Here is a 27,998-nt window from a genome sequence, read left to right on the forward strand (position 1 = left end):
CACTATGGCTTGTTCATGAAATTACCACCATAATTTTGGAAATGAGACCTTGACATTCTTCTGCCACCATATTTCTTTTATTATATATTTTTGTATATGAGAGCTAGCACGTTTTAGATATTATATATCTTGCCTCAACCAAATTTCTAAACCTACACGTACACATAAGTGGTTATAACTAGACAATAACGTAACCCTAAACTCACATAACTTTATTCTAACATATTTGAACTCCAAAAGAATAAGGGGCTAACCCAATAACTTTTGTAAATTTACTTTCAATATTTATTTATTTATTTTTAAGCCACAATTATTCATTTAGGACAAAGATGGACCATTTTCAATATGAAGGCAATAACAATTAGGATAGTGATTATTGAAAAACCACTTGAAACTATAATGCTTCTATTCACATCGGTTATATTACAAATACTTTTAGGAAAAAAAAAACTAGTATTGAAATATAAACAAAAAATTGAATATTTAATTCTTAAGCACGATGTGATACTATGATTATTCGTGTTTTATAATAAATATGAAGAGAAAATATATGGATTTAACTTTGTTTCAAATCGAATCAAATCAAATCAAATCGATGTTAAATCAAGTTAACTTGTGGGAATAAATACATTAGTTTCAATTTACTTAAAAGTCAACCAATTCTTCAATTTTTGATTAAAAAAACCAAATCAAAGCATGTCTACCCCTGAATAATACTTACTCCTTCATCAACAATTAAAAGGAAGAGAATGTTAACTTGTCTAAACTAATTTATAATTTAATTAGAATTTAAAAAAAGAAAAAGAAAAAAGGATGGAGTGATAGGGGCCTGCCATGGCCTGTAGAGAAGGCCTTCTACTCGAGGTAAGACCCAGCCCAAAACCTGAATTGGGCCTTCAGCTTTGGGACCTTAAACCACACAAGTGAAATGAAATGATATTCTATGAAGAAATGATAGAATCTAATACCAGATTATATTTAAATCAATAATTAATTTATTTGAACGATTGTAACTAATTAATTTTAATAAAAACTTTTATATAATATCAAGGGCTACAAATTTTATAACTACTTCAAATAAATATTAATTTATATGAAAATTAATTATTAAAATATAATGAATTTTCAATTATTTATAATTAATAAAAAAATCATGGTTTTAAAAACCTAATGGGATTGACCGGTCACGATTTCGATTCGATCCGAACTGATTGGTTATAATTCCCGTTTAATCCAGTTAATTGAGTCGACCAAGGGTTGAACTGACATCGAATAAGATGAACTAACTATCGAACCAATAAATGAATCGATTGGTTTCATTTATTTATTTTTTTTCCTCTTCAAAACTACTTCCTTTTATTGGATATAAAAGCCTTTCTTTCCCCACCATTCCTTTCTAGCGCCCCCTGCCCAGCGTGCCGCCACAGACAAGGAGGTGAAATCCATTTTTTGTGAGTTTGTTATTAGTTTAGAGTTTTAGAATTTAGATTTTATATATATATATATATATATATATATATATATATATTACTTTATTTTCATTTCCATATTCCATATTTTATTTTCATTTCCAATCTCATGTGGGATGATTAAGAGGAACATATCCTAACTAACTCTCATACCAACATGTCTACAGAATGGAGATTCCTCTTCATCTGCCTCTTTCTCCAACTCCTCCCCTTGTTCTCCATTTCTGAGTCAACTCATCCACAGTTCCCATGTATGCCACCAACCAATAGTGACTATCCCTTCTGCAACACTTCCCTCCCCATATCTACCAGAGCTCAATCTCTCGTCTCCCTCCTCACCCTCTCTGAAAAGATACAGCAACTTTCCGATGAGGCCGCTGCTATATCTAGGCTTTATATCCCTGCCTATGAGTGGTGGTCCGAGTCGCTCCACGGGATTGCCACCAATGGCCCCGGAGTCTCCTTCAACGGCACCGTTTCAGCTGCCACTAGCTTCCCTCAAGTTCTTCTTACTGCCGCTTCTTTCAATCGGAGCCTTTGGTTTTCAATTGGATCCGCCATCGCCGTGGAGGCTCGGGCAATGTACAATGTGGGTCAAGCTGGATTGACGTTTTGGGCGCCTAATATCAATATTTTTAGGGACCCAAGATGGGGGAGAGGCCAAGAGACGCCCGGAGAAGACCCCATGGTGGCGTCTGCTTACGCGGTGGAGTTCGTGAGGGGTTTTCAGGGTGGGAATTGGAAGGGCGGCGATGAAATTAGAGGTGCGGTAGGTAAGAAGAGGGTGTTGCGAGGGGATAGTGATGGTGATGGGCTGATGCTTTCTGCTTGTTGCAAGCATCTTACTGCTTATGACTTGGAGAAATGGGGGAATTTCAGTAGATATAGCTTCGATGCTGTGGTATGAGACTTTTCCTTTTTCTGAATCCTAGCAGCCTCTATCTGACTGAACTTTTAGCTAGTATTGCATATTTAAATCAAGTTGAACTGGGAACCTCGGCTGCTAATTTTAAGCTTGATTCATCTTTCCATTATCAGGTTTCAAATCAGGACCTGGAGGATACCTACCAACCCCCATTTCGTAGTTGCGTTCAGCAAGGTAAAGCAAGCTGCTTAATGTGTTCATACAATCGGGTGAATGGTGTGCCAGCATGTGCCCGGCAGGATCTCTTCCAGAAAGCCAAAACTGAGTGGGGCTTCAAAGGGTAAGATTCCTAGAACTTTTCATTTCATATTAATCCCATATTGCCACTTGGTCAATCCATATGTAACTCCTGGGTGGCCTAAGGGCAGATATATAACCTCAGACTGTGATGCTGTGGCAACTGTTTATGAATATCAGCATTATGCAAACTCCCCTGAAGATGCAGTGGCTGATGTTCTCAAAGCAGGTTTGCTGTTCAAAATTTTGGTATGTTCTGGGAAGACCTAAAAATGTTTGTCCAATTAAAAACTAAGATATGTTTATGTCTCTGTAGGAACTGACATAAATTGTGGATCATATATGTTGAGACACACACAATCTGCAATAGATCAGGGGAAGGTGAAAGAAGAAGACATAGACAGAGCCCTTTTCAATCTGTTTTCAGTTCAAATGCGCCTTGGGCTTTTTGATGGAGACCCTGCAAACGGGCTGTATGGAAACTTAGGACCTAAAGATGTATGTACTAAGGAGCACAGGACATTGGCACTTGAAGCAGCAAGGCAAGGCATTGTGCTTTTGAAGAATGATAAGAAGTTCTTGCCTTTGGATAAGAGTAGGATTTCTTCATTAGCTATTATTGGTCCACAGGCTGATCAGCCATTTCTGGGTGGCGGTTACACAGGTTTGATTTCCTGCACATAGTAGTGTTTAGGCTTTATCTTTGTCAGCTCCTTTTCAATTTTATTTGCCTAATTATATATTCGTGGTTCAGTTGCAAACTGAAATTCCATTTTTCTTACCCTTTTTTATCATGTACACATGGTTTTATAATTCATAGTTGTTTGTTAACATTGTGATATCCTGAAGGATGAATGGGGAAAATTTTCAAATGATAGATATGGTTCTTTTCCCCAAGAAACAAATGCTTTTATCCCCACCCCACCTGAATTCATGCTCTTTCCAACTTCTCATGTGAAGTTTATCAAGTTATTTTTACAAATTCCACTCTATCTGCATTGCCTATCATGTCAACTCCCAGCTAATATTGTTGCTGGGGTTCTCGAATTTTGTAGGAATTCCCTGCAAACCAGAGAGCCTTGTTGAAGGACTCAAGACATATGTGGAGAAAACATCATTTGCAGCTGGTTGCGTGGATGTGCCTTGCCTTTCAGACACTGGATTTGATGAAGCTGTTAGTATTGCAAGAAAAGCTGATATTGTTGTTGTTGTGGCTGGATTGGATTTGTCTCAAGAAACTGAAGATCACGATAGGGTTAGTCTTCTCTTGCCTGGAAAGCAGATGGCCCTTATTTCTTCTGTTGCCAGTGCAATTCAAAAGCCCCTAGTCTTGGTTCTTACTGGGGGTGGACCTCTTGATGTGTCATTTGCTGAACAAGACCCACGAATCGCAAGCATTCTGTGGATTGGTTACCCTGGTGAGGCTGGTGCAAAAGCACTAGCAGAAATAATCTTTGGAGATTTCAATCCAGGTTGGTATAAAATTTTTTTGAACTTTGTTTATTTTAGTTTGTTTCTCAGAGCCTTTGAAGGGCATCTGTCACCTAAAACAGACATTGGAGTCAGCATCAGAAATAATAACCAAGGGGAAATGATTCATCCCTTAGAAATCCAAAAAATAGTGTAAACAGACTCATTTCCAACACAATGTAAAATACAAAAAGACGGGTTCATCTATTGTGGTGTCCAAACACAACCTAGGCTTTGATGTAGAAATCTGATGCAGTACTTTGGAAACAATGCAGGTGGAAGATTGCCCATGACATGGTATCCTGAGTCATTCACCCGTGTGCCCATGAATGATATGAACATGAGGGCTGATCCTTATCGCGGCTATCCAGGAAGAACTTATCGATTTTATATTGGACATAGAGTCTATGGATTTGGACAAGGCTTGAGTTATACCAAGTTTGCTTACCAGTTTGTTTCAGCTCCAAACAAATTAAATTTACTGAGATCAAGTGACACTGTTTCCAGTAAGAACATACCGCGACAAAGAAGAGAAGAGGTTAATTACTTTCACATTGAAGAGTTGGACACTTGTGATTCATTAAGATTTCATGTTGAGATCTCTGTGACTAATGTTGGAGACATGGATGGAAGCCATGTTGTAATGTTGTTCTCTAGAGTGCCAAAAATTGTGAAGGGCACTCCAGAAAAACAGCTAATTGGGTTCAGTCGTGTGCATACTGTGTCTCGTAGATCAACTAAAACAAGCATCATGGTAGATCCTTGTGAACATTTTAGCATTGCAAATGAGCAAGGCAAAAGGATAATGCCCTTGGGTGATCACACTATGATGTTAGGAGATGTAGTGCATTCTGTCTCGGTTGAAATTTGAGTGTTCATTTGAAGTTCAAATGAGCATCCACATTAATAAAGAAGCATTGGGTTTTTTTTTTTTTCTCTCTGCTGAAACACGCATGCCATTTTGAAGAAAATACTCTCTGTTCTTTGAGACAATACTAGGTGGGAGAGTTTACCTTTCTTTGGTGTCTGAATTTTAGTTTTGAGGAACATGGGTTTTTTTACTCCATTAAGATGGCTGAGGTTGTCATAGCCAGGGATGGGACCTGTAGAATCCAAGTGAACCCAACAAACAAGCCCAGTAAAGCCGCCCATCATAAGCTTTGGATTGAAAAGAGAGCACCAAAATATTGAGCTCTAATGGTGTATGGCTGGCAGAGCATCTGCAAACCTAGAACGCCTGGCCAATTTGAGGAAACCGCTGTTTTATAACAGGTCTCATTGTGCTATAATACCGAATTGGTACCATATCAAAGAGCGGCATCAATTATATCATACCGCATATGCATGTTGGGTCTTATTGCTATATGTCTAAGCCTGTTGGTTGATTGGACAATTCTTTATACTTTGCTTCCATCTATTTGTACCTAGATTTTATTGTAAACATTCAATGTTGGCGGGGAGGTTAGGAGTGCTGTAAGTACTGGTTCGATGCCCAAGTATTTTATTTTTCATAGGATGCACTAAATGGGTCCTAAATTCTACACAGGAATCTCTAATTAAAAGCAATTTTCATGGTGTTTGACAAAAAGCATCCAATTAAAATTATATATATTAAAAATGAATCGTTGGTCTTTGCCCAACCCCCTTTGCCCCAAAAATTCCACACTCCACAAACTTGAAGTTCCAAAAAAGGACAAGCTCAGAAAGTGAAAGGTGGATAAGCCGGTACACTGTGTGATGAAGAAAATGGGTTTAAAAGGGGTATTTCTTACTGTTCCTTGAAGCTCACCTGCTGGTCTCTCAAGTCATCTTGGGTGAAAGCTTGAGGGCCATCTCGAATAAGAATTTCAGCCCCAGAAACTATTGGCATTAAAATTTCAATTTCCACACGCAACCAATGCAATATTAAAAGCTAAAATTTTGGTCTGCAAATCCAACAAATCCAACTTCACATCTGACTTTTTTCTCACCATCAATGGTGAAATTATTTGGTTCTTCTTAAAAATTAACAGGGACTAAACCCTAATGGGGTGGCACCCATTTGAAGAAGAACTTGTAAATTATTACATATTCTAATTTTAATTATGAGGTTTGCCTATCATTCCGATTCCATGCGTATAAAAAGAAATAACCTATCAAATCGTATCATACATATATTTAAATCTCATTATTTTGAATCAAACCGGGTTTCATTGCTTGTAATTTGATTAAATGCAAAGATAAGGGTGGAGTAAGGAGTGGGTGGGAGGTCACTTTTGTAGTTGATAGTCAAACATCACATGAACTAATCATCCAAGAAATTTTTCAAAAAGAGTGCCACCATTCCCTAGTCCCCCACCTACATGCCTTTTTCTGCTTTCTCGCTTTAGTAGATGCCCGTGCGCCTCTCCTCCTCCCTCATACATGATGCAACACTAACCTAAACTTTTAAAAAACACGCGCATATGATATAAGCCTCATGCATAAGCAACAAGCCAAATCTACTGTCGTAACATAAAGTCAATTGCCCAAAGAAATATACCAACATTTCCCATTGATCTCATCCTCAACCACTCCATTCCCACCTTAATAACACACATAAAAAAAATTGTTTTTTGGGATTAGTCTGTCCCATGATAACTTTAAAAATCCTCTTTCCCTTTTTCTTTCTTTATTGGTTTGCTATTCCCATGCAAACAAATGGGTATGAGGTTATGATTCTTCCCTTTTTGAGTTTCGGCCAGTAAAGGATGAAGGGTGGTGTGAATTTAAGAACTTAAGAATCAGTCTCTATCAGTAGAAGCAAGAGAACCAGATAACTCTTCTTACCAATTGTGGGAGGCAACTTGGGATAACTTGAACCATTCATTCTTGCAATTTGTGGGGGAAGCAGCCTCTTTCTCCCACTCGCTGGTGCCTTTCAGCTTTGTGATATTCCACCACTGCCAATTGCTGGGCTGTTTACCAATTTGGATAATTCAGAGAAATGTCCGAATTTTCGGTGGATATTTTATGTGAAAAGAGAGGGTAAAAATGGGAGAGAAAGGTAACAACCCATCTCATGTCCCGGGCATACGTAAGACTCGGCCATAATTGGGATTTGCTTAGCTGTCTACACTCCCCCACTCCTTTTTTTCCTCACATGGTCCCTCCACCTTTTCCTCGTCGCCTTCAACTTTCCCCTTTTATCCTCTGCTTCTCTCTGCTCCCCTTGACAATTGCTGACCAGTTTTGTCTTTTCATCGTTTCAACGGGAGTGCAGCGAGTGAGAGCGCCCAGATCATTCCAGAAGAGCCCTAGGAAAGAGAATAGCTTTGGGAGAAAGCAAAATTCCAAACCAACAATCTGGAAAAGCACTGCCGTATCAGAGAGGCCGATTTGGGTCTATCATGTTTATTTATGAGCGTTAGACTATAGAAAGAATAACCTCATTTGACATCGAAAGCTCAAAGCACTTTCCACATTCACACACCCTTTTTTCCCCCGGAGAACCAGTTTCATTTTCCCTTTATTCTCCTTGCTTTCATTTAAAATCTGGTTTTCCGCCCCTGCTACTCTCCTCTGTTTCTTGAAGATGAACGACCCCAAGTACGCTTATCCCTACCCTGCCCAAGGTACTTTTCTTTTTCTTTTTTCTTGAGGGATTTGTTTGCTTCATTTTCGTTTTTGGCAAAATCTGTTATTCTTTTTTGGGATGCATGTTTATTTGTCTCATGGGATTCCATTCTTCAAGCATCATGGCTTCATTTTTCTCTGTCTTGTATTTTTATTCTTGGGTTTCTTGTAATTCCATGTCAACTATTTTGGGTGATTTTCTCAGGGTATTACCAAGGCCCTCCAGTGATGGCACCCCCACAATACGCAGCTCCACCACCCAGAAGAGAACCAGGTTTCCTTGAGGGATGGTAATAATCACTCTGTTCTCATGCAAATCTCCCTGTCTGTCAAACGGTTGATGATTATTATAATATCTTTCAATCTCATACACAATAGATTTGTTTTGTATATAAAATAACATGATTTCCATTGTTTTTTATTTTTATTATTCTCTAATGTGATATGGGTTGGATGTGGGGATCCAGTCTGGCGGCTTTGTGTTGCTGTTGCCTGATTGATGAGTGTTGCTGCGACCCCTCTATCATCTTCGTCAGCTAGTAATGTTGTTGATTCCACCATGGATAAATCATCCCACTTTCTCCTTTTTATTTTGCTTCTGCTGATTTATGTATGAGGCTTGAATGTATTCATGTGTGATGTTGTAGAATTGTTACTCTGCCTGTTAAGACGCTTCCCTTCTGTTCCTTATTTTCACATTTATGGAGGAGTCTTCTGTCTTACACAGATCTGTGCCCTTTCTTCTTGTTGCCCCATTTCAATCACTAGCCATGCTTTCCTGCATTGTTTTTGTGGTTTAAAGTTTAAACCGTATTGTTCACCTCTGAATTTCAGAGTAGATGATAAAATGGAATCCATACATGTGTTCAATCATGGGGTCCAGACTCCAGACTCCATAGACGTCCTTGGAATTAATTTCCTCCAATCAATTGAACAGGTGGTTGGTTGGATTAGGTGTTGACCTTGCCAAGGATGCCATGGAAAATTTAATTAAAAAACAAAAATGGCACAAAACTGTTTTTTATTTTAAAAAATTTGTAACACGATCTATGATCATATTATTATTATTATTTTTATTTTTTTATTAAACTTCCTTTATCATTCTGTGGGGTTGTATGAATATTTACATAATGTGAGACTAAAATATATGTATATTTTCAGAGCAGTGTTTTGAAAACACTCAAAGTGTTGAAAGCATTTTTGAAAAGCTTATCGAAGGTGCAGAAACATTATTATGAAAGGATTTTGAATACTAGTGTGAGTGGGAGACAGCGCAGAACAGATGTTAATTCAGTCTTGTTATATTAATGCTGCATATATTCTGAAGCTTTAAGCATGATGCCAAAGCGCTTTTCCAGGTCCCTTTTTGGAGACGTTTGGAATAGTCTTTCGTATTTGGTTTAAATTAACAACTAAAGTTAAAAGTGAGTCGCAATTTTTAAAAAGTAATATTCATATTATAAAAATTTTATTTGAATAAAAAAATATAACATTTGTTTTATTGAATTAATAAACATGCCATGATGATAGGGTCTTCCGGTTACTATTATTTTTAAAGTAACCATGGGTGGTCCAATCAATAATTAATGGGTATACCGTCTCTTAAACCGAAAAGAAAAAACGAAAGAAAATAAATAATAGGCCCATAATAAGTTATTTTTATATTTTTTTAAAATTTATTTTACTTATTTTCTCATATTATATAAATATTAAATAATTTTAAAATACATAAAATTTCAATAAATTTTAATTATATTTATTTTTTTCTTTGTATTTTTTGTAATAAAATTAAATATAAAAAATTATTTTTTTAATATATATATATATTTTTTAATACTGGAAATCAAACATAATCTAAATCTAAATATAAAATTGACGGGAGTAGAGAGTACTTCTAGACTTTAACAATAAATCATAGAAAATAATAGTTAAAAATAGCTGAAAAAAGCAATTGTCTCCATCCGAAAGAAAGGACCAGTAAACCAAAAAAAAAAAAAAAAAAGAAGAAAATTTTCCAACACCCTCTCTTCAAATCCCAGCCACTCACTATTTTATCACCATAAATGGTAGGGATTATCTCATGGCTCTGACCCTCCAACATTCACTTTCCTTTAATTTGTGAATTAGCAGTCATCTTAAACCATTGTTGAAATTTTGCAATTTTATGGTAACTAATGGGATATTTAGTAAAACTTAATACTTATTACTTAATAAACTTATATTGACTTTCAATTAAATTATACTAAAATTATTGACTTAAAACTACTTACTTGATTTTGATTTTAAATATTAAGATTGTTTAATAAAAATAACTTAAAATTTATTATAAATCATCAAGTTGACATATTTATTCTCATAAATTATAAAAAGATCAAATAATAATGAAGGTCATGGAATAACAAAATAGATTATGAAGATAATTAGAACAAATAATGGAAAAAAAGTAAAATAAAAATGTAAACTTAAAGATAAATTAATTATTTTATTATTTTTTACTTTAAATCATACTATTAAATTATTTATCAAATATTTTTAATTTATTTAATAACTTAAGTTAAGTTATTAAATCATTTTAAATTATTAAATTAATTTACCAAATGCTTACAGACTCTTTAACAAAGTCAATTACTTGGTTAATTTATTCATGCTGTTCACATATATACATTTCCTTTTGTATAATGGCACTCCATTTCAGTATACTTATGAAACTGGATCTTTGATCAAAGTCATTGCTAATTTATTACGACAGTTTAGTGTTAGATATCATCTAGTGGTTGTTATAGATCCATCATTAGTTATACTCACCACCATGTTTTTTATATCCTATGCTATACTTTTTGGTTGACAAAAGTATTATAGGTTGCCCTTTGTTGCATTAAGAGATTGTTATTGAACTAAGACTAATCATCGACCATTGTTCATCTTCGTATATCATTATCACTAGCATAATCAATGTCGTAGTTGTAACTAACCTAGGGGTAGATACTATTTTATTTCATTCAATTTTTAATTCTATTTCTAATCAAACGGTTAGAAAAATTAATCTAACCGAAATAAATTAAATTAACCTCTTAACCAAACCAAATAAGTTTATACAATGGTTGGTTTAAGTTGGTTAGTTAATCGGTTTTGGTCTAAGACTAAGAAATTGAATTAGTAATTGATGGTCATCTCACCCGGTGCTCAGTCAATGAAATTAACAATAGCTCATTCTCTAAGAATTATAACCTAGCATCACTTCTTTCTATATAATTAGAGATGCAACTGCGACCCATACTACCTTAAGCATCTTTGTGTTGTTGATGTGCTTAAGTAACTCATCTTCAATTGCTAACTTAAAGATGTAGTATGACTTTCTTGCTTAAATCCTTTATTTTCTTCGTGTTCCAATATTTTTATGGGTCGGTGGTATGATGTTGCCTTCAACAATGATTTCTATAAGAGACTTCATACCTTAGTTTTTCTAATTGAAAAGGGTTATAATACTAAATAACTATATTTATAACCACTCAAAGACTACTCAACGTAGTTAGGCATTTTATTAGATGAAGAGAATTGCTTAGGCTTGCTAAGACTTGGTTTGCCATCGCATTATCTCAATTGCATGAAAAAAAATAACTTGAAAAAAATGTTTACAAGTTTGGATTGATTAAATAGTAAATAGGTAAAAGAGCAAAAGGGGAAAACTATAACCAAAAAGAGAAAACTATAACCATACACACTGATACAATCACCATGGGAAACTCATCATGATGACCAAGACCAGTCATCCCTTCAATTAGGAGGTAGTGCACTAAAACCTTTAATGGGTTGCCTAAGCCTACAAATTGGTTGTGAATAAGTCATTTACTTATAAAAAACCTATGACTTAGATTTTCCGTATAACTCTTAATGCACCCAACGTACAATGCAAAAGATGTAAGTCAGAATGCTTATAAAGTATTGATCGAACTTCTTTGTTTTACCAAAATATTTAACCTTTTTACGTAGTAACTCTAGTCAATAAAAACTAGAGAAAGAGTCACTATGACTTTTGTAGTACTTCGGGTATTGTCCTCAAGGACTGGTTTGTGGAAATTGTCAATACTAGAATAAATGAATTGCTTTTATTTAAATCATAAAGTGAAAAACGATATGTGAATAATGTGATACTAAGTAAAAGAAATTAAATTAATAACAAAATGGATATTGATTTTAAATTCAATTGATTCAAGTTTGAGGCTTTCCACAATCCAACCTAGGGTATATAAATTAGAGAAAATAAGGGTCTTTTAAGTAATATAATCTTAGGGTTTTGGGATCCTTGGCCACTCGCGATCAAGTTGAGTTTTATAATTCAAAATTGTATTCGAAACCTAATTTTTCATTTTTAAAACAAATTTCTAAAACCATCAAATGAATGAAATTGATTACCAGTTTAAGATTTGACTTTTTAACATTTCCTACTCCTTATAACTTTATTTTGGGGCAAATAACAATAGAGAAGACAAGGATAACTAATGATCAAGAATTATCAAGAATCACTAGTATTAGGTAATAACCTACTATATCGTTCCCTAAACTAACTCACAAGGATAAGATAAAAAAAAATGATAAATTGTCACCCAACCAATAATTAATCTCATTGTTACAATAATTTACCCATTGTCTCTATAGGTTTCCTAACCCTTAAGTTTTCATGCTTCAAGCCCCAAGTTGGCTTCTTAGCCTCTCATGGGGGTGATGTCACATTCACAATCCATAATAGGGTAAAAATTCATAATTTGAATCAAAAGAAACTAAAAACAATATATTTAATAAAGAAGAAAAAAAAAACAAATCAAAGTTTTCGTCTTCTTCTACTTTTAATGTCAAACTCTCTGAAAAAAAATAAAAATCCAAGATCTCTTTAAAACCTAGAACTAAGAAAGTTTATATAATATCATCAATTACCTAACATGTGACACACTCTTATTGACTACTTATTACAAAAATAATTATCTAAAAATGATTAAAATAAAATAAAATAGTGATTTCTAGTCATGTGGGGCCCACTTAAGGCGGATGGAGTGCCCTGGATGCAATTATCGAGGTAGAGGAGCCGAAACATCAAAGTGGTAGTGGGTGAAATCGAATTTGGGGTCATTTCAAATTGGATTTTGAATTTCGAAATCATTTCAAAATGACCCTTCAACTTTGCACAATTGTCTTCAAATAACCATAACTTATTCATTTCAGCTCCGATTTGTACAACGTTTAAAGCTTGGACTCTTAGCTTTCCGAGCTTCGAAATGATATATAGTATGTCTAAAATGGACTTCAGGAAATACTCCAAATTTGTCCTCAAAGTCAGAGTACATGTTGCCACCAGATTTTGAGTTCCAAATTTCCATGCAGCTAAATCTTGCTTCATATTTCATTTCTCATGTTTTCTTGCCTTCTTTTTTACTCCATAATGGTCATTTCTCATCTTCCAAACTCATGATATCCTCATCTTGTTTTTTCTCATGGCCCATAAGTCTTGACTCATTTGTTTCCTCATTTAGTCATTTATTGATCTTTAGAATCTAAAATGATTCAACTTACACCATTTTCTTTCCTTGAACCTGATATAAGTCTCCAAAGTATAAGTTAAACTCATGGTTAGGGCCTTAGCATCGATTTAGGTCAAGTTAGGTGATTTGAATGTCCTTTAGTGCATAAATAATATCAAATATATGTTATTAGAGCACATATTTTGACTCCAATAAGATATAATGCATGAAATGAGGATAGATAAAAGTGAATTGGAAATTTATTAATAAATAATAAAATTTTTAAATTTAGTATATCATATCATGCTTTTAAAAATTTTATGCTAATAGGTGTTAGACACTCTAATGAGCTCAAATTAAATTTGGTCTCTATTAGACAAGTTAAGAAAACTTTGTCATTCTATTAATTAATTGATAGATATAACACCAATAGAAGATAATAAATACATAAATGAAAATTAACTATGACATGAAATGATGGGTGATAATCTATAAGAGAAAATGTGAGAAACGTGTAGATCGTATGAAAGGACTGCATGAACATTTGATTTCAAAAGACATCTTAAGTAAAAACGACCTCAAAAGTCCATATGGGAAAAAAATTTCAAAAGCCCAAAACCAATGACAAACATGCAACTAACAAAGAAAAAAAGACAACATAAAATAGTTCAACATTGATATCACATTGTGGCGTCAAAATTTCCAATACCAAATGATAAACATTTCTAGTAACACCAAACAAAAATTTGTTATATCATATATTAAACCCAAATGATATGATGTTAAACCGATATTGGATTTAATACCAAGTTTAACACCTTATATGAAAAAGAAAGGAGATTCAATAGCAGTTCGTTAAGTTTATGTACTAATCAACCTAGGGTAATCATCCAAATATGATGAATTGGATGTCAATCACTTTTTATAAATATAAACAATTGAAAATGCAAGTGACAATTTTATGTTATAATATAGTAAATGTGATGGAAGAGCAATTGCATATAAAATAAAGAAAGGATATAAAAATGCAAACTTAACTTTTTATAGTGATTTGATGCAACTTGACTTACATCCAGTCTTCTCAAACTCTAACTGAGTGAGAGCTTCATTAACAAAACTTTTAACCTAAGCATTTAAGATTTATACTTGGATTATGGTTTCATAAAACCCTTACGACAACAAGACTTTTAAAGACTTAAGTCTTCAAACTCTTTCCCTTAGATTATGGTTTTAATGGACACTCTCAAGAGATATCTCACTCTTGAGCTCCCAAATTGTTCTCACACTTGACAATGCCTTATACGGATATAAATGAAAGAAGATTGATTCTAGTATACAATTTTGACTCAATTTGATACAAAGAAACTAAGATTGAGGTGCACTATGATGCAGATTTTGGTTTAATGTGCACTCAAAATATTCTTTAGATCTAAACTAATGATTAAAGAATAGTTTAGAACAAATCCTTCTACAATAAATGAAGTATAGGAGCCTTATAGCATAGTTTGCATTGTTCAATTAACTCGCTCAATTAATTGATTAAATGGTCGTGGAAAACAAGCAACCATTGGGTCTTTATAGCTCAATCAATGGCCATTGCCAAAGGAACACAAATTACCCCTTAAACCACCTCAATCAGTTAACCACCAAATCGATTGGTTCCCCTATATTTTGCCCAAAATGCAATTTTTCTTGATCTATTTCCTTCTCATGTTGCTTATTCTCTTGCATATAGCTTCTCTTTGACATTTGCAAAGTAAGTTGTTGAACTGACATTATCTCACCCTTTTGCCTAGTATTTTCTTGGGCTAATACCTCATTTTGTTTTGTTAGATCCTTTATTCTTTGCAAGGTTTCTTTCTTTTCTTTGCTCATCTCTTTTCCATTATGGTTATATGTATTTTAAGTTGCATCCATGATGGAAAGTCCTCTTGTGATTGCCTATCACTTGTGTAAGTTTGCACCATGACTATCATCTCTAGCTTTTCTATTACTTCCCATAAACAATGTCAATCTATTATGGCCTCTTGGAAAAGTGGCCAATCCATCCCAAAGTGTATCCTTCCTTTGCAATATAGAAGATAACTTGTTAGAATATGAATGTAGGTTTGATTGACCCTCTTCGATAATCAAGTTAGCCATGGACCATTTGTGAGAAGGCAAAACAAATAGAGACAGCGTAAGCAGAAATAAAGACTAATATCACTTATGTACTTGGCTCGCAACAATCTTTGAGTTCTTATACTGCCTTGGTTTGTCCAGTTTTGTAAGTTCAACCATACCAATCCACATTGTTGCATGTCTTATTAATGCATAGGATCCTTGATTTGGGGATAAGGCTTTATATGCACTGTAATTATGAGAGTAGAATCAATCACATTTAAAGCTTATATTCTTGCATTAATTGTTGTGATCACACCCAGAGTTGGTAGTTCCACAAGATTGGCTTTGAATTATCCCGTTCCGTTCTGACGTGCGCCAATTGGTATAGCCCTACAACAACAAAACGTTTTCTCCTCATCATAATCATATTGCCAAGCAATCCCTTAAATCCCTAACTCTTCTTTCACTTTTCAAGGTCACGATCACTTCTCTTCAAATCCTTGCCTGTCATTGTACATGCATGGAAGAGATGGATGCAATTAGGAGTCAAACCCTTTTAGGCAAGTCATGGTGACGGGGCTGCAATTTCATTGGGTCTATCAATAAATGGAGTTGTCGATTTCAAATTCCGGCCATGAGAGGGAAAGAATGGTGATGTGGTGATGAGGGTAAGGAATCACGTATTGATGGCTATGGTACTGGCCGACCATGACCAAGGTGGTTGATGAAGTCGGTGGCGCTGTCTTTGGAAACCCAGGTTAGTGTTGGTTCTTCAATTACAAATATTGTAAATATTTTTCCGTGGCTTGACTGCAATCTAATGCTAAAGACAGGGCTAGCACATTCATTTTCTCCGGTCAGAGTTGGTCACACAGCTAGCAGCATAAACCAACTGATCAGTTCGAGACGTGGCGGTAGAAAAACCAGCAACTTCATATCACTCGTAGTACAAGAGACTGATTTGATGTTGAAAACACTTGCACAATGAACCGATGTCGGGATCCAGAACTATAATGCTTTTAACTTGGCATGAAATTTCATCTCTCCATTGACCTCAATCACATCATGAAATCTCACTTTGGTGCATTCAGAAATTATAATGGAACTAACTTGATGTGGTGATTTGCCAGCAGGGATCAAACAATTTCATGTCAGCTTCTCTCTTTCCAAATAATTTCATATAAGATATCTTTTTGAAAGGGGAGTAATTAGTATTTAGGAAAGCAGGAGAAATAATCTGAAACTAGTACTTGTAACAATGGAGGCTGTGGAATTGGGCCAACATAGAAGCATAATTGAAGGGCCGAGGGGCCAGCCAGTCTGCAGCAATGTCGTCGCCGGCCTTTATAAAAAAGGCAATTTTCTTTTTTTTTTTTAATACAAAAATATTGTGCTGTTATAGTGATTGATTGATATGGTGGTTTAAAATTGTGGGGTTAACTTAAAATATGGGTTGGCGATGCCTTTGTTCTTCCGACACGAGGTACGCCATCCATATCTTTAAGCCATTTGTGCAACTCCAACATCAACAACAACAACAACAACGTTATGCGTTCGCACAAACAACACACTCTACATAAGAATGCCGACGTGGCAGCCAAATGCAATCCCATTTGCGGTGATAACTTGGCAAAATGAACCCCCTGATTTTGGCGGGAGAAGATTCCCTCCACCCTCCAACAAAAAGATATTTTTTAACAGCTGGGTCCTACGTCCACCTCATCACTCCCCACCACCCCGTCAATGACACCATCCTCCCCTTCCATATTTACCCCCCACCCCTCAAAATTTAAATTCTCACGCAATCTGCGGTCCCAATTCTGCCACATGTATCCAACGCCAGATCCAGGCCGTCCCCGACAGAGGGGCCGGTCAATTGATCGGGCAGCGATGAAACGCTCTCTCACCGTTGGATCATGAATACGGAGAGCATCGATGGCTGAGGATGTGCCCAACATGTGAGCGGGTAGATCTGGCTGCCTTTAAGAGGAGGGGGTGCCCTTCTCTTGTTCTTCGTTCTGGTGAGGGTCATCGAAGCCCTCGTGACTTACTCCCTACGTTCCCCTTTTTCACGCTTCTCTGCCTTTTTTATGCCTTCTTTCCTGCAGTTACTCTCCGGCCGGTGGTAGTTGAGACTCCCGGCGCCCCGACATGAGTTCCCGCCATTCCCAGAGACCGAGGTTTTTCGCCGGCGATTAGCCGGTATCCGACGAATCCGGCACCGGAACCCTGATTGCACATGGCATCGGCCGTTTTGGCTAGTCGGAATGAAGCGTATTGGGGGGAACGAAAGGTTTATATGAGGAAATACACCAACAACAACAATTCTCGTCTCAAGTTCATTCCTAACCCTAACCCTAACCCTAACTCTGATCTTAATCTTAGTAGGCAGATCCATGATCTTCCAAGCAAGGCTCAGTTTCGCCGCACCAACGAGCCACCGGCAGCCTCTCTTCTTTCACCCGTGGCCAATGATTCGTCGTCACTCAACCGGAAAGCGATTAGCCTCAACGATCGGAAGGAGTCATCTCAGGGTGGATATGTCACCTTCAATCTCGGTGCGTATTCGAGAAGAGAGCTGAAGGAGCTAAAGAAGCGCTTGTTATTGGAGCTGGACCAGGTCAGGAACCTGAGGAATCGGATCGAATCGAGAGACTTCGAATCCAGATCTGTATACCCTGCTCCTCACCTTTCTAGCAGCCATGGTGGCAGAGAAGCCATTTCCACACCTAGACCACCGCCTCTTCAAATCAAGTACGCATTGGATTCGCCCGGCGCGGCTGCCTCCAAGGAGAAGCGTACTCCCAAGGCGAACCAATGCTATCCGCCGTCCGAATTCTTGATCGGAAAGAATAAAACTGTATCCCCGAAAAGTAAGAAGGTTTCGGGAAGCAAACGTAGCTTACCGGTTGCCTCGGGTAGAGATTCAAAGCGTCCGATGCCGGAGCCGGAGCCATTAATGGACAAACTTGTGTCGAGTATGATGAGAAGGTGTGGTCAGATCTTGACGAAGCTGATGAAGCACAAGTTCGGGTGGGTGTTCAATAAGCCGGTCGATGTGGTTGGATTAGGGCTTCACGATTATCACAAGATAGTCAAGCAGCCAATGGACTTGGGCAGTGTGAAATCCAAGCTTGAAAGAAAAGTATACTTGTCACCACTTGATTTCGCTTCAGATGTTCGGTTAACTTTCAGAAATGCAATGCTTTACAATCCCAAAGGCCAAGATGTGTATTATATGTCGGAAAACCTTCTCAGTCTCTTTGATGAGATGTTCAATCCCGCCTACAGAAAGTTTGAGAACGAGGTAGAAGAAGCACGGCATAGGCACTGGCCTTTGGCTCCAGTTCCAGCTCCATCTAGGATGGCCAAGAAATCTGATACGGTCAGAGCACAAGCTGCACATTTGGAGCCTCCATCAGCTCAGATCCCGATGCCAATGTCTGCACCTGTTCCTGCCCCAGCCCCAACTGTGAATCCCTTGGTGCCAAGATCATCCGGAAAGTTACCAAAGCCTAGGGCCAAGGACAAGGTCAAAAGGGAGATGAGCTTTGAGGAGAAGGCCAAATTGGGGATGAATCTTGAGAATGTGCCCCCCGAGAAGATGGAGCAGTTGGTGGCTATCATAAGGAAGAGAAATCCCCACATGGCTCAAGATGGGGATGATATCGAGCTTGATATTGAGGCTGTTGACATTGAGACATTGTGGGAGCTTGATAGGTTCGTGAGCAACTATAAGAAGATGGAGAGCAAGATTAGGAGGCAAGGACTTATTATGAACCAGACTCTGGCTACCCAACTCAACAAGGTAATGTCATTGCTACTTGAAGGAGGCCCCATTTCTATTGCATATTTTGTGCATATGATTTGACTAATGATGTTCAAGTGCAGTCTCCTGTGACTGATAATCCTGACGCGGGGCAGAAGAACAAGAAAGGTGAAATAGGGGAGGAGGATGTTGATATTGGAGAGGAGATGCCGGTGAGTCACTTCCCACCTGTGGAGATAGACAAAGATGCTGCTTATGCCAGCAGCAGTTCACGTAGTTCCAGTGGCTCTAGTTCTAGTAGTGATGACTCCTCATCCAGTGGTATGGGTTCTCTCTTGTGGTTACTCTCTTGTCTGTTGCAGGCATTGTTGTTTCTGGCTCCTCATTATTGGCTTGTTGCATTTTCAGATTCAGGCAGTTCTTCTGGGAGTGATTCTGATGCAGACAGTGTTCATTCGCCCTGTGCAGAATCCAAGGACGCATCTGTGACCTAAAATGATTGATTATTAGTGTGGACAAGTTTCAACTCTGGAGTGAAGGGAGGACTGGATGTGTGATTGAGACTGAGAAGTTACTTGACATGGACAAGGAAACTTCTAGAAGCAGGCAGGTGATTGAGGGGGTTCTGAAGTGTTCTCGGAATTGTGGCTTTGTGGCTTTGTTTGCTATGTTGTTTTTTTGTTTTGGATGGTACAGAATGGATGAGAAACTGGAGTGAGCTGGAGAGATTGGTGGGGGTTCCATTTGTACCATATGTAAAGAGAGAATGGCCTTAATCCAGGAGATGTTTTTAGAAACCAGGAGATGAACGAAGTAGATAGATAGTAGGAGTTAGAAGATAGGGTAGGTTTTTAGTGCAGGGGACCCAGATAGAAGTGAGAAGAGGATGGGTTGAGATATTTTTTGTAGGGTATAACACCACCACATGATTTTCGGAGTGGTCAAGACGCATAGCAGAAAAATGTACAGAGAGATCAAAGAGCAAAAGAAACCTTTGCCTTACCCATGAATGAGATAGCATGTGGTCTTTTTTTTTTTTTTTTGAAATTTTCTGAAAGGAAAAAAACAGCTATGTACCTTGCCCTCATCTCCTTCTTCACCTTTGTCGAGCTTTTCTTTATGCTTTTTAGCCTCCTTTGATTGAATTAATGAATACCCAACAATTTCCTTCTTCCATTATCCACTTGTGATTCTTGAGCCAATTGATGGCCTTGATGTCCATTTTGGCATAATTTCAGAGATGGAACCCTGTCGGGCTGATTTGACCCTATCTAAAGCCAAGGAGATGGAGCCGCAATTGTAAGCTTCTTCACAGTTCTCTACTATATTTACTTAATGATAAAAATGTGTCAAAAACAGGTTCACAGGTGTTAAAAGGCTGAGGAGGACTTGGAAAAACAAGAGCGTTTTGTGGTTTTTGGTAAGAACTGGCGCCTACAATAAAGGCAAAAGAAGCAACAAGTGTTGAAGGCTGAAGACTTCGAAAAACAAGAGCACCCACCCAGTTCATCTATGCTTCACATTTTTTTGTGGTTTTTGTTCAGAACTGGCGGCTACAATAAAGGCAAAAAGGGCAACAGGCAGTTTGCAATTTCCTTTGGAAGAGTTGTCAACCATGAACTAAAACATTAATCTCAACGACACTCCATGTAGCCAAAAACATAGGGAAATTATGTAAACATGTAATATTTACAAAACATGGCTGTTTGATGTATACCTGGTACTGCTTTCCCCGTTGGACTCTCCAGGCTTCAGCCCCCAAATTTCCGCCATGCCTCTAACACACATCTTTCAGAAAATCCAAAGACTCAGATTAAAAATGAAACTTTTAGAGTAACAAATTCAGAATTGCATATTATTGTGACATTGCTTGCATTCATATCTCAAGAATTGAACCCCCACAAAATTATTTGCTATGACATTTAGAGAGATCATGGGTACAAAATCAACACAACCAACCAAGTATTTAGCTACCTATACAGAAATAAATAACCAAGTGAGTGAAAAAACTTTTGCCGGGTTGTACTGCTGTGTATATTCATTCGTATGCACAGCAAGCCCCACAGGCATGACAACCCCACCCCCTCAAGTGTCTGTAACTTGAAACATGTAAATGATCAGTTATCATGGCAAAACAGAAAAAAGAAAATGGAAAAAAATTAAAAATACTCATTTCTTTAGAGGTTAAGTGGAGATCATCCATGTGATCCCAAATGATTCAAGCACCAAACATGGACAACTCACTACCATTAGAACTCATTTCCCCCCAGTTGCAAGAAAAGCTTGTGGGCCAAGTTAATAACTTCACTTTAGGAAGCTTCACAGACAAGGCTCAAAGATAATGACAATTTGCTACTACTTAAGAAAATTAACAACTATTTCTGAAACAAACATCAGTGCTGTCGATTCCATTCTTTTTCTCGAGTTTCAGTACTGAAAGCACACATAAAGCCAAAATCTTCAGTGACAAAATATAGTGAATTTGAAATCAAGTGTCAACCAAGATGGACAATATCTTACAACAAGAAGCAATGCCTAATGAGAAAGCACCTGATCCAGGAATGAAACAGAAAGTTCCCAAAACAAGGTGGTCTCAGCAAAGGATTAACCAACAAAGACAACTGGGACCCTAATCAGACTTTTCTAGGAAAGCTGACGAAAAGTGAGAGAAATGGAGACATGTAATTCAGATGATTCCAAAATTTTTAAAGTAATACATGTAGAGGAGGATAAAAAGAGACATTTGAACATCTTTACTTTGTGAGAATAACCTCAAGATTAAGATGCTGTCTTCCACTTCTTGATAAAACTCAAGAACTACTGAGACAGAATGGTATCTCAATTTTGGGTAGTATTTAAAGTCATTTTATTAACTCTTTTAATCAGAAGGCATTGTATATTCTATAAATTATGGTTGGGATGGGTGTCATTCTTTTGCCTGATTATAAATCTCAGTAGGAGATCAATGTGGGGTTGACATTGGTGAGCAGCAAGAGGATCTAAAATTTGGGAAGTATAAATAGTCAGAACATGCAAGGCCAAATATGTGATGTGGTGTTTCTACTCCTTTTAGAGGGCAAGTCAAGATCAAAGATGTGACCTTGAAATGTTTTTAAGGCATCGAAAGGTGGCCAACTCACTGCTAAAGAACACGTCTTCTCTCAGGAACAAAAGAATCCCGTGGGCCATTTTATCACATCACTTTCCTTGAGGAAGTTTCAAGGAAAACACTGAATAAAAAGGTAGTTTGTATTTTGAAGGACTTTGGGAAAGCAGTGAGAAAAAGGGCAGATGGATATTGAAAGAATATTTGACCCAAAAAAAGAAAAATAAATAAATTGAAAGATAATGAAGCAAGAAGCCCAGTGCCTCAGCGTAATTGCCTGACTACCATTTATCCATTTTCATCTGTACACTTTCAAAAGTGTTAGTTTGCTGAAGCACACAAAAGCATATGAATCTTTTAAACAAAATCCAGTGAAAATTTCAAGGTAATGATCTGGGACATAGCTTTGGAGTTTCAATTTCAAGGAAAAGGGCAGATCATGCTACAATTAGACACCTACAAAGCATCTGGTATAAAGGTGAACCAGAACCTCCCAAAACAACAAACAAATGTGACACCAAACTTTTCAGGAAAACAGGCAAAACTAGATTGATTAAGATGGAGATCAAGACTGATGGTATATGCCAAGTTTAGACATATAGGGAAGTATAAAGGTTTACAATATTCATTTCTTGAGACTAACTGCAAGCTTAAGATGTTGCATTCAGCTTCGGATAAAACAAAAAACTAGGGCTCAACTAGGCAGCATTCTAATTTCATCATGATGCAAGACAGGGATGGAAAAGATGGATTGATTGTACAAAGATTTGGAAATTGAAAGATGTGAGTAGGTTAATCATCAGCACCTGGTATCTTTCATTAACAATAGAAATAATATTTTATTGTTCTATCTATTCAAGAAAAACATCTACAACAAGAAGTTCCTAATCAGGTAACCCAAAATGTGTTCAGCATCTTTGGCCAGGTTTCCTCTGACTTGACCATGTGGTTCTAGCCACTTCACATTTATCCCTATTCCAGAACCAAAAGAAACTCCACCCACAACCTATGGTTAAAAAGTTTTAGGATTGTAAAGAATGACTGCAATGTCTTCAAAATGCTTAATAAACATCTCTTGGTCTCATTTACAAGTTTCCTATGAAGAGGATTGAAAAGAAACTTCAGGAAGTTATTCAGTCTCCATCCTCAGCCTACCCCTGCTAGGTTGTGTCTCCTAACCCAAAGTAACAGAAGTTTCACCTCATCCAAATGAAGAAATTTCAAATCTTCTCAAGCCACAATTCATAATCATTCAATAACTTCCTGTTCACATGACATGATGAAACTAAATAAAATGTATGCCCACCATACTTCATATTTAAACAGACAACTGCACAAAGATATTCAAACATGCCCTGAAGTTATTGTTATCCCTTTTTCATCCACAAGGCCAAATGAAGGAATCGAAGAAAAATGTGTCTGCCATATTGATTGAGATTTGCTATTGATCCTGTTTGATCTATTTACAAGGCAACTCAAACCGCCAAAATAGTTTCACAGGTTACTTGTCTTAATGCCACCAAACTATCCTCCCTCCAATCCTTTTTAAATTCACTTACAAGTAAATCCATCTTAAACCAATGAGTAAAGCATTCTGGAAAGGCAATAGAAACCTATTTTCTCACACTCTGGTGTTTACTCAGACTCATGTATTGATCTCATACTCATTAGTATAACAATCTACAGAGGGATAAAGTTTCGGGGAAGTTATGAGGTTTGAAAGTTGAAAAATCATCTCCATTGGTGAATTGAAGAAGAATGACTTCAAGAACATATTATAAAGTCAAGAAAGAAGTATTTAGCAAGATATAATAAAAGGAAAAAGGGGAAGCAATTGATCATACTACCCACTCATATTATTATGACAATCTACAGTGAGACTTTTGGTATGCATTAGAAGGCTTGTGCTTCCAGTTAACTCAAAGTGAGAAAATACTCTGAGGATTACCAGCAACCTGAACAAGTAAGTATATAGAAATATATTTCCATTTATCCATAAATCATTGACAAGATTTGGTAAAATGTTTGGAAAATTAGGGCCAAGATAATGACTTCAATCTTTGAATCATGCATCTCAACTCCAGGTTCCCATTCATAGGTTGCACAAAATAATCAAAGCAAACTAAGATAGACCAGACCAATAGCAGGAGTTCATATGCAATTTTTACAAGTCTGATTACACATGAAGCATTAATTAGCACAAAGCAAGCCTCATTTTTAATTTGAGTGGCAGCCAGAGAATACTAAACTAGTTCCCCCTAAACACAACAAACCAACACTGGCACTAACTTGAGAAAAGAATATTAATTAGGGATTGCTTAGAAAGGTTTGAGAGTGACTAAAATTGGTCAGAATAAAAATCTGTGATTAAATTTAACAGTTAATTCCAGTTGATCAAGGGCTTATATGTGGTTTAAGTAACAAACAGCAAACCAATCATTATTCTCAAAGAAATTAAATGAAGGAAAAGAAGAAAAAGCAGGAGGAGAAAACCTAGGCATTCATATTGAACGTTTCCTAAGTAATCACACCCACTACAAGAGTTTCAAAGCTCCGAATTCTCATTAATCTATCATTATCCTCGAAAAGAGATAGGTCTAACACTGTTGTAGGCTTATACTCCATAAAAATAATTAATCCTTTCCCTTAAACTAAAAGGATATTGAGATTCTCAGCCCTTAATTTAGACCAAGTAAAAAAGGATGTAAAATCTTTCTTATCTCACTCCAATTTTAGTACAATCATTTGAATAGTAATACCATGTTAATCCCCGTAATAACTTGGCTTTCATTCTACTTTAAACATGTAAACCATTTACAAGAAAACTTAAACACATCTAAATGACTAGAAACCACCCAACTGGACCCCGCACAGCTTGAGAGTGTCATATAAGAGTTTTAAATCTTGGAATCAGGCTTTGGAGCCTTCACTTATACACTATGAGCTGGTACCATCACACCCCCAAAATGTATCATTTCATATGGAGTAAAGTTTGATATGCCATTGATTATCCTTTTCCATGTGGCTACAAGGTTGGAAGATTAAGGCCATGGCATTCTGAGAATATGCCTAGGAAAAATGAATCACATACCACTAAATTATATCTAGTTTTTAGAATGTATTGGCACATTAACTAAAGAGTTTACTATTCCACCATCTCTTTAATTCTACATGAGCTAACATACATTTCTCCAACTAGAAAAACTAACTAGAAAGCCACATTTGAAGACTTTATTAACTATGATGCACTTTTAAGGACTTTTTTTTCCTTTTTTTAAGATGATGTCATATCTAGATTCTAGAATCAGCAATTCAAAGTAAAAGATTCTAAATTCTGCATAAAAATTTAAGATGCTTGGATAGGATAGCCGAGATGTGGGAGAAGAATGGGGGGGGGGTCGGAAACCTAGATTCACAAGACAAATCCATGACGGGAAATAGATGAGGTGGAGGCCCTTTTCAAGAGATTACAAGAACAATTGATTTGCAAAGACATAAAGGATTAGATGGTTCATGAGTCTTCCAAACTCATGATATCCCTTTTTCATGAGTTTAACTAGATTCTAGAATCAGCAATTCAAAGTAAAAGATTCTAAATTCTGCATAAAAAATTGAGATCAAGTTCAGTGATTCTTTTATTAGTATTCTGTTCTAGGAAGAACAAGAGAAGATACTTGGATAGGATAGCCGAGATGTGGGAGAAGAATGGGGGGGGTCGGAAACCTAGATTCACAAGACAAATCCATGACGGGAAATAGATGAGGTGGAGGCCTTTTTCAAGAGATTACAAGAACAATTGATTTGCATAGACATAAAGGATTAGATGGTTCAACTAAAATCAAGATGTGGCAATTTCTTAGTAAAATCTCTTACTCATCCATTCAACAACTGGAGACGTTCATACAAGCATGACTTGGATTTCTTGGGTCCTAGTGAGGGCAGGCCTTTTTGCATGGGAAGCCACAAGGGGGAGAATGTTAACATTAGACTAGCTTAAAAGGAGGGGGTGATAAATCTAGAATAGATGTTTTTTGTGCAAAGGAGATGAAGAAACCATTGATCATATCCTCCTTCCCCACACAAAAGCAATTATGTTGTGATAGCCCATTTTGGCTCTATTTGGGCTGGCATAGATATTTTGTCAAGAAGAAGAAAAAATCCCAGAAAACTGCTTCTTTGTGTTTATTTGGACCATCTGCAAAGAAAGCAACAAGAGAATTTTGAAAATATTGGAAAAGGGGACCAAGCTACCAATTAGCACTTCATGTATACTTTTTAGGGATGGGTTAGAGTGTACATAGGTGATAGCTATTTGTTCATGCTAGAGTTCATTGATTTGAGCTCTAAGTGAGTCCAGGAAATTTTTTGTTTATCCCTTAGCTTTGGTTGGCCTTTTGGTGCCTTTGTATACAATGTGTATTTTTTTGTGAGCCTTTTTTTAGGTGTTTCTAATATATTTTTCTTTGCTTATCAAGAAAAAGAGGAAGAGATAGTGAAGGAAGAACCTATCATTCTTTTGAAAAGAGATGTAAAAGCCTAATATGGAAGGGATTGGACAAATTAATTGTGTTATTGAACTCTACGAGACACCTATGCATAACAGGAAGAGTAATCATTTGGTTTTCTTCCATATCTTCTATTGAATTAGACATTGGTCATTAGTCTTCATCTCTCTTTGTAATATAACAATATTATTATCGTAAACACTATTAATATCAAACTTTCAGAAGAATCATGGTAATTTTTTTTTCCCCAATGAATGTTCTTGATCAACAAAGAACTTGTGCCATAGATTCAAGGAAATTAGAGACCACGTTTTATAGATTTCAAATCAAAATTATGACTGCCATTCAATTGAAACAACTAGATGCCTTCATTGGCCTAGCACAGCACAAATAACCCAATCTTCTAGGATTTAGGTTCTACAGAGGAATTCCACCAAATTGCAGTACTCGGCTAGAAAGGGAGCTCCTACAGAAGTTACAGAACATTACATTTTGCTGAACTAAGGGAAGAAAAATATCTTTCACCCATGCTCCAGAATGCCTATATTAATTTAACTTTTCTTTAATTGGGTGTAGCCCTGTGTCTAGTTTCTTGAATGGAGAAGAATACAACACCCATATGACCAACAATACCCCATTACAAAAAGAACAAAAAAAATGGCAGAGTATCCACTGTAGTTCATCAGAACAGATCCAGCACAGAACAACACCAAAGCTGAGTAAAAACCACTCACAGAAGAAATCCAGAAAACATACCTCAGGTTCCTGCTATGCCTAAATCTTCATCAACATATACCAATCACCTGCAATCAAAAGAAAACGGCATCAATATTTTTCATTCTCTGCCAAATGCCCAAACCACAGGAAAACCTTATCAATCTAAATGAGTCTAAAAGGAAAGTGAATATTGACTTAAGCTTGAGAGATATAGACAGACAGACAGATTCACTGTATGAGTTTTAATAAGTCATATTACTGTGAATCTCAAAAGTCTGAAGGTTTGTTGAAGGGGTTTATGGTCCTAAATCCTGCACAGACCCAAATAAATTTTGTGCAGTGTTCTTCAAAGCTACTTGTCCCTTTTAAAATTATGAAACGAACCATTAACAAGAAGTAACAACCCAATAAATTTGATAAATAGTTTCAAGAAAAGAACTGAGAATCATTTGGCTTTCATATGGAGCAATGATTTAAAAATTTATATATAAGAAAAGAAAAAGAAAAAAGAAAAGGGAAAATGAAAAATGGAAATAGATCCAGGGACAGTTCCTTATAGGAAACGAATATAAATCATTAGTCCCGGATAC

The 27,998-nt window shown here is 36.6% G+C and overlaps 2 protein-coding genes and 2 long non-coding RNA genes across 5 annotated transcripts; 3 read left to right on the forward strand and 1 right to left on the reverse strand.

Annotated features, from left to right (window-relative positions):
* The first annotated feature begins 1,598 nt into the window (after positions 1-1,598).
* LOC117919043 (probable beta-D-xylosidase 6) lies at positions 1,599-5,036 on the forward strand. Its single transcript, XM_034836086.1, has 6 exons — positions 1,599-2,370; positions 2,508-2,674; positions 2,763-2,860; positions 2,948-3,295; positions 3,687-4,103; positions 4,377-5,036. The coding sequence occupies exons 1-6, from the start codon at positions 1,627-1,629 to the stop codon at positions 4,970-4,972; spliced, it is 2,370 nt and encodes a 789-aa protein (XP_034691977.1). The 5' UTR covers positions 1,599-1,626; the 3' UTR covers positions 4,973-5,036.
* A 2,288-nt stretch (positions 5,037-7,324) lies between these two features.
* Positions 7,325-8,421, forward strand: LOC117917734. Its single transcript, XR_004651751.1, has 3 exons — positions 7,325-7,694; positions 7,901-7,985; positions 8,163-8,421. It is a non-coding gene; the product is annotated as an uncharacterized LOC117917734 (long non-coding RNA).
* An 8,896-nt stretch (positions 8,422-17,317) lies between these two features.
* On the forward strand, positions 17,318-20,259 carry LOC117918547 (transcription factor GTE2). The gene is made up of 3 exons (XM_034835278.1): positions 17,318-19,119; positions 19,203-19,401; positions 19,489-20,259. The coding sequence occupies exons 1-3, from the start codon at positions 17,551-17,553 to the stop codon at positions 19,572-19,574; spliced, it is 1,854 nt and encodes a 617-aa protein (XP_034691169.1). The 5' UTR covers positions 17,318-17,550; the 3' UTR covers positions 19,575-20,259.
* Positions 20,260-20,641: 382 nt separating this feature from the next.
* LOC117918548 lies at positions 20,642-27,991 on the reverse strand. 2 transcript variants are annotated; one of them, XR_004651884.1, is made up of 3 exons: positions 27,668-27,991; positions 27,448-27,494; positions 20,642-20,868 (listed from the first exon to the last, which is right to left on the reverse strand). It is a non-coding gene; the product is annotated as an uncharacterized LOC117918548 (long non-coding RNA). The 2 variants fall into 2 exon arrangements; XR_004651883.1 differs by having other exon boundaries at positions 27,448-27,991.
* Positions 27,992-27,998: the final 7 nt, after the last annotated feature.

Source organism: Vitis riparia, chromosome 7 (assembly GCF_004353265.1).
Source record: "Vitis riparia cultivar Riparia Gloire de Montpellier isolate 1030 chromosome 7, EGFV_Vit.rip_1.0, whole genome shotgun sequence".
Classification (NCBI taxonomy): domain Eukaryota; kingdom Viridiplantae; phylum Streptophyta; class Magnoliopsida; order Vitales; family Vitaceae; genus Vitis; species Vitis riparia.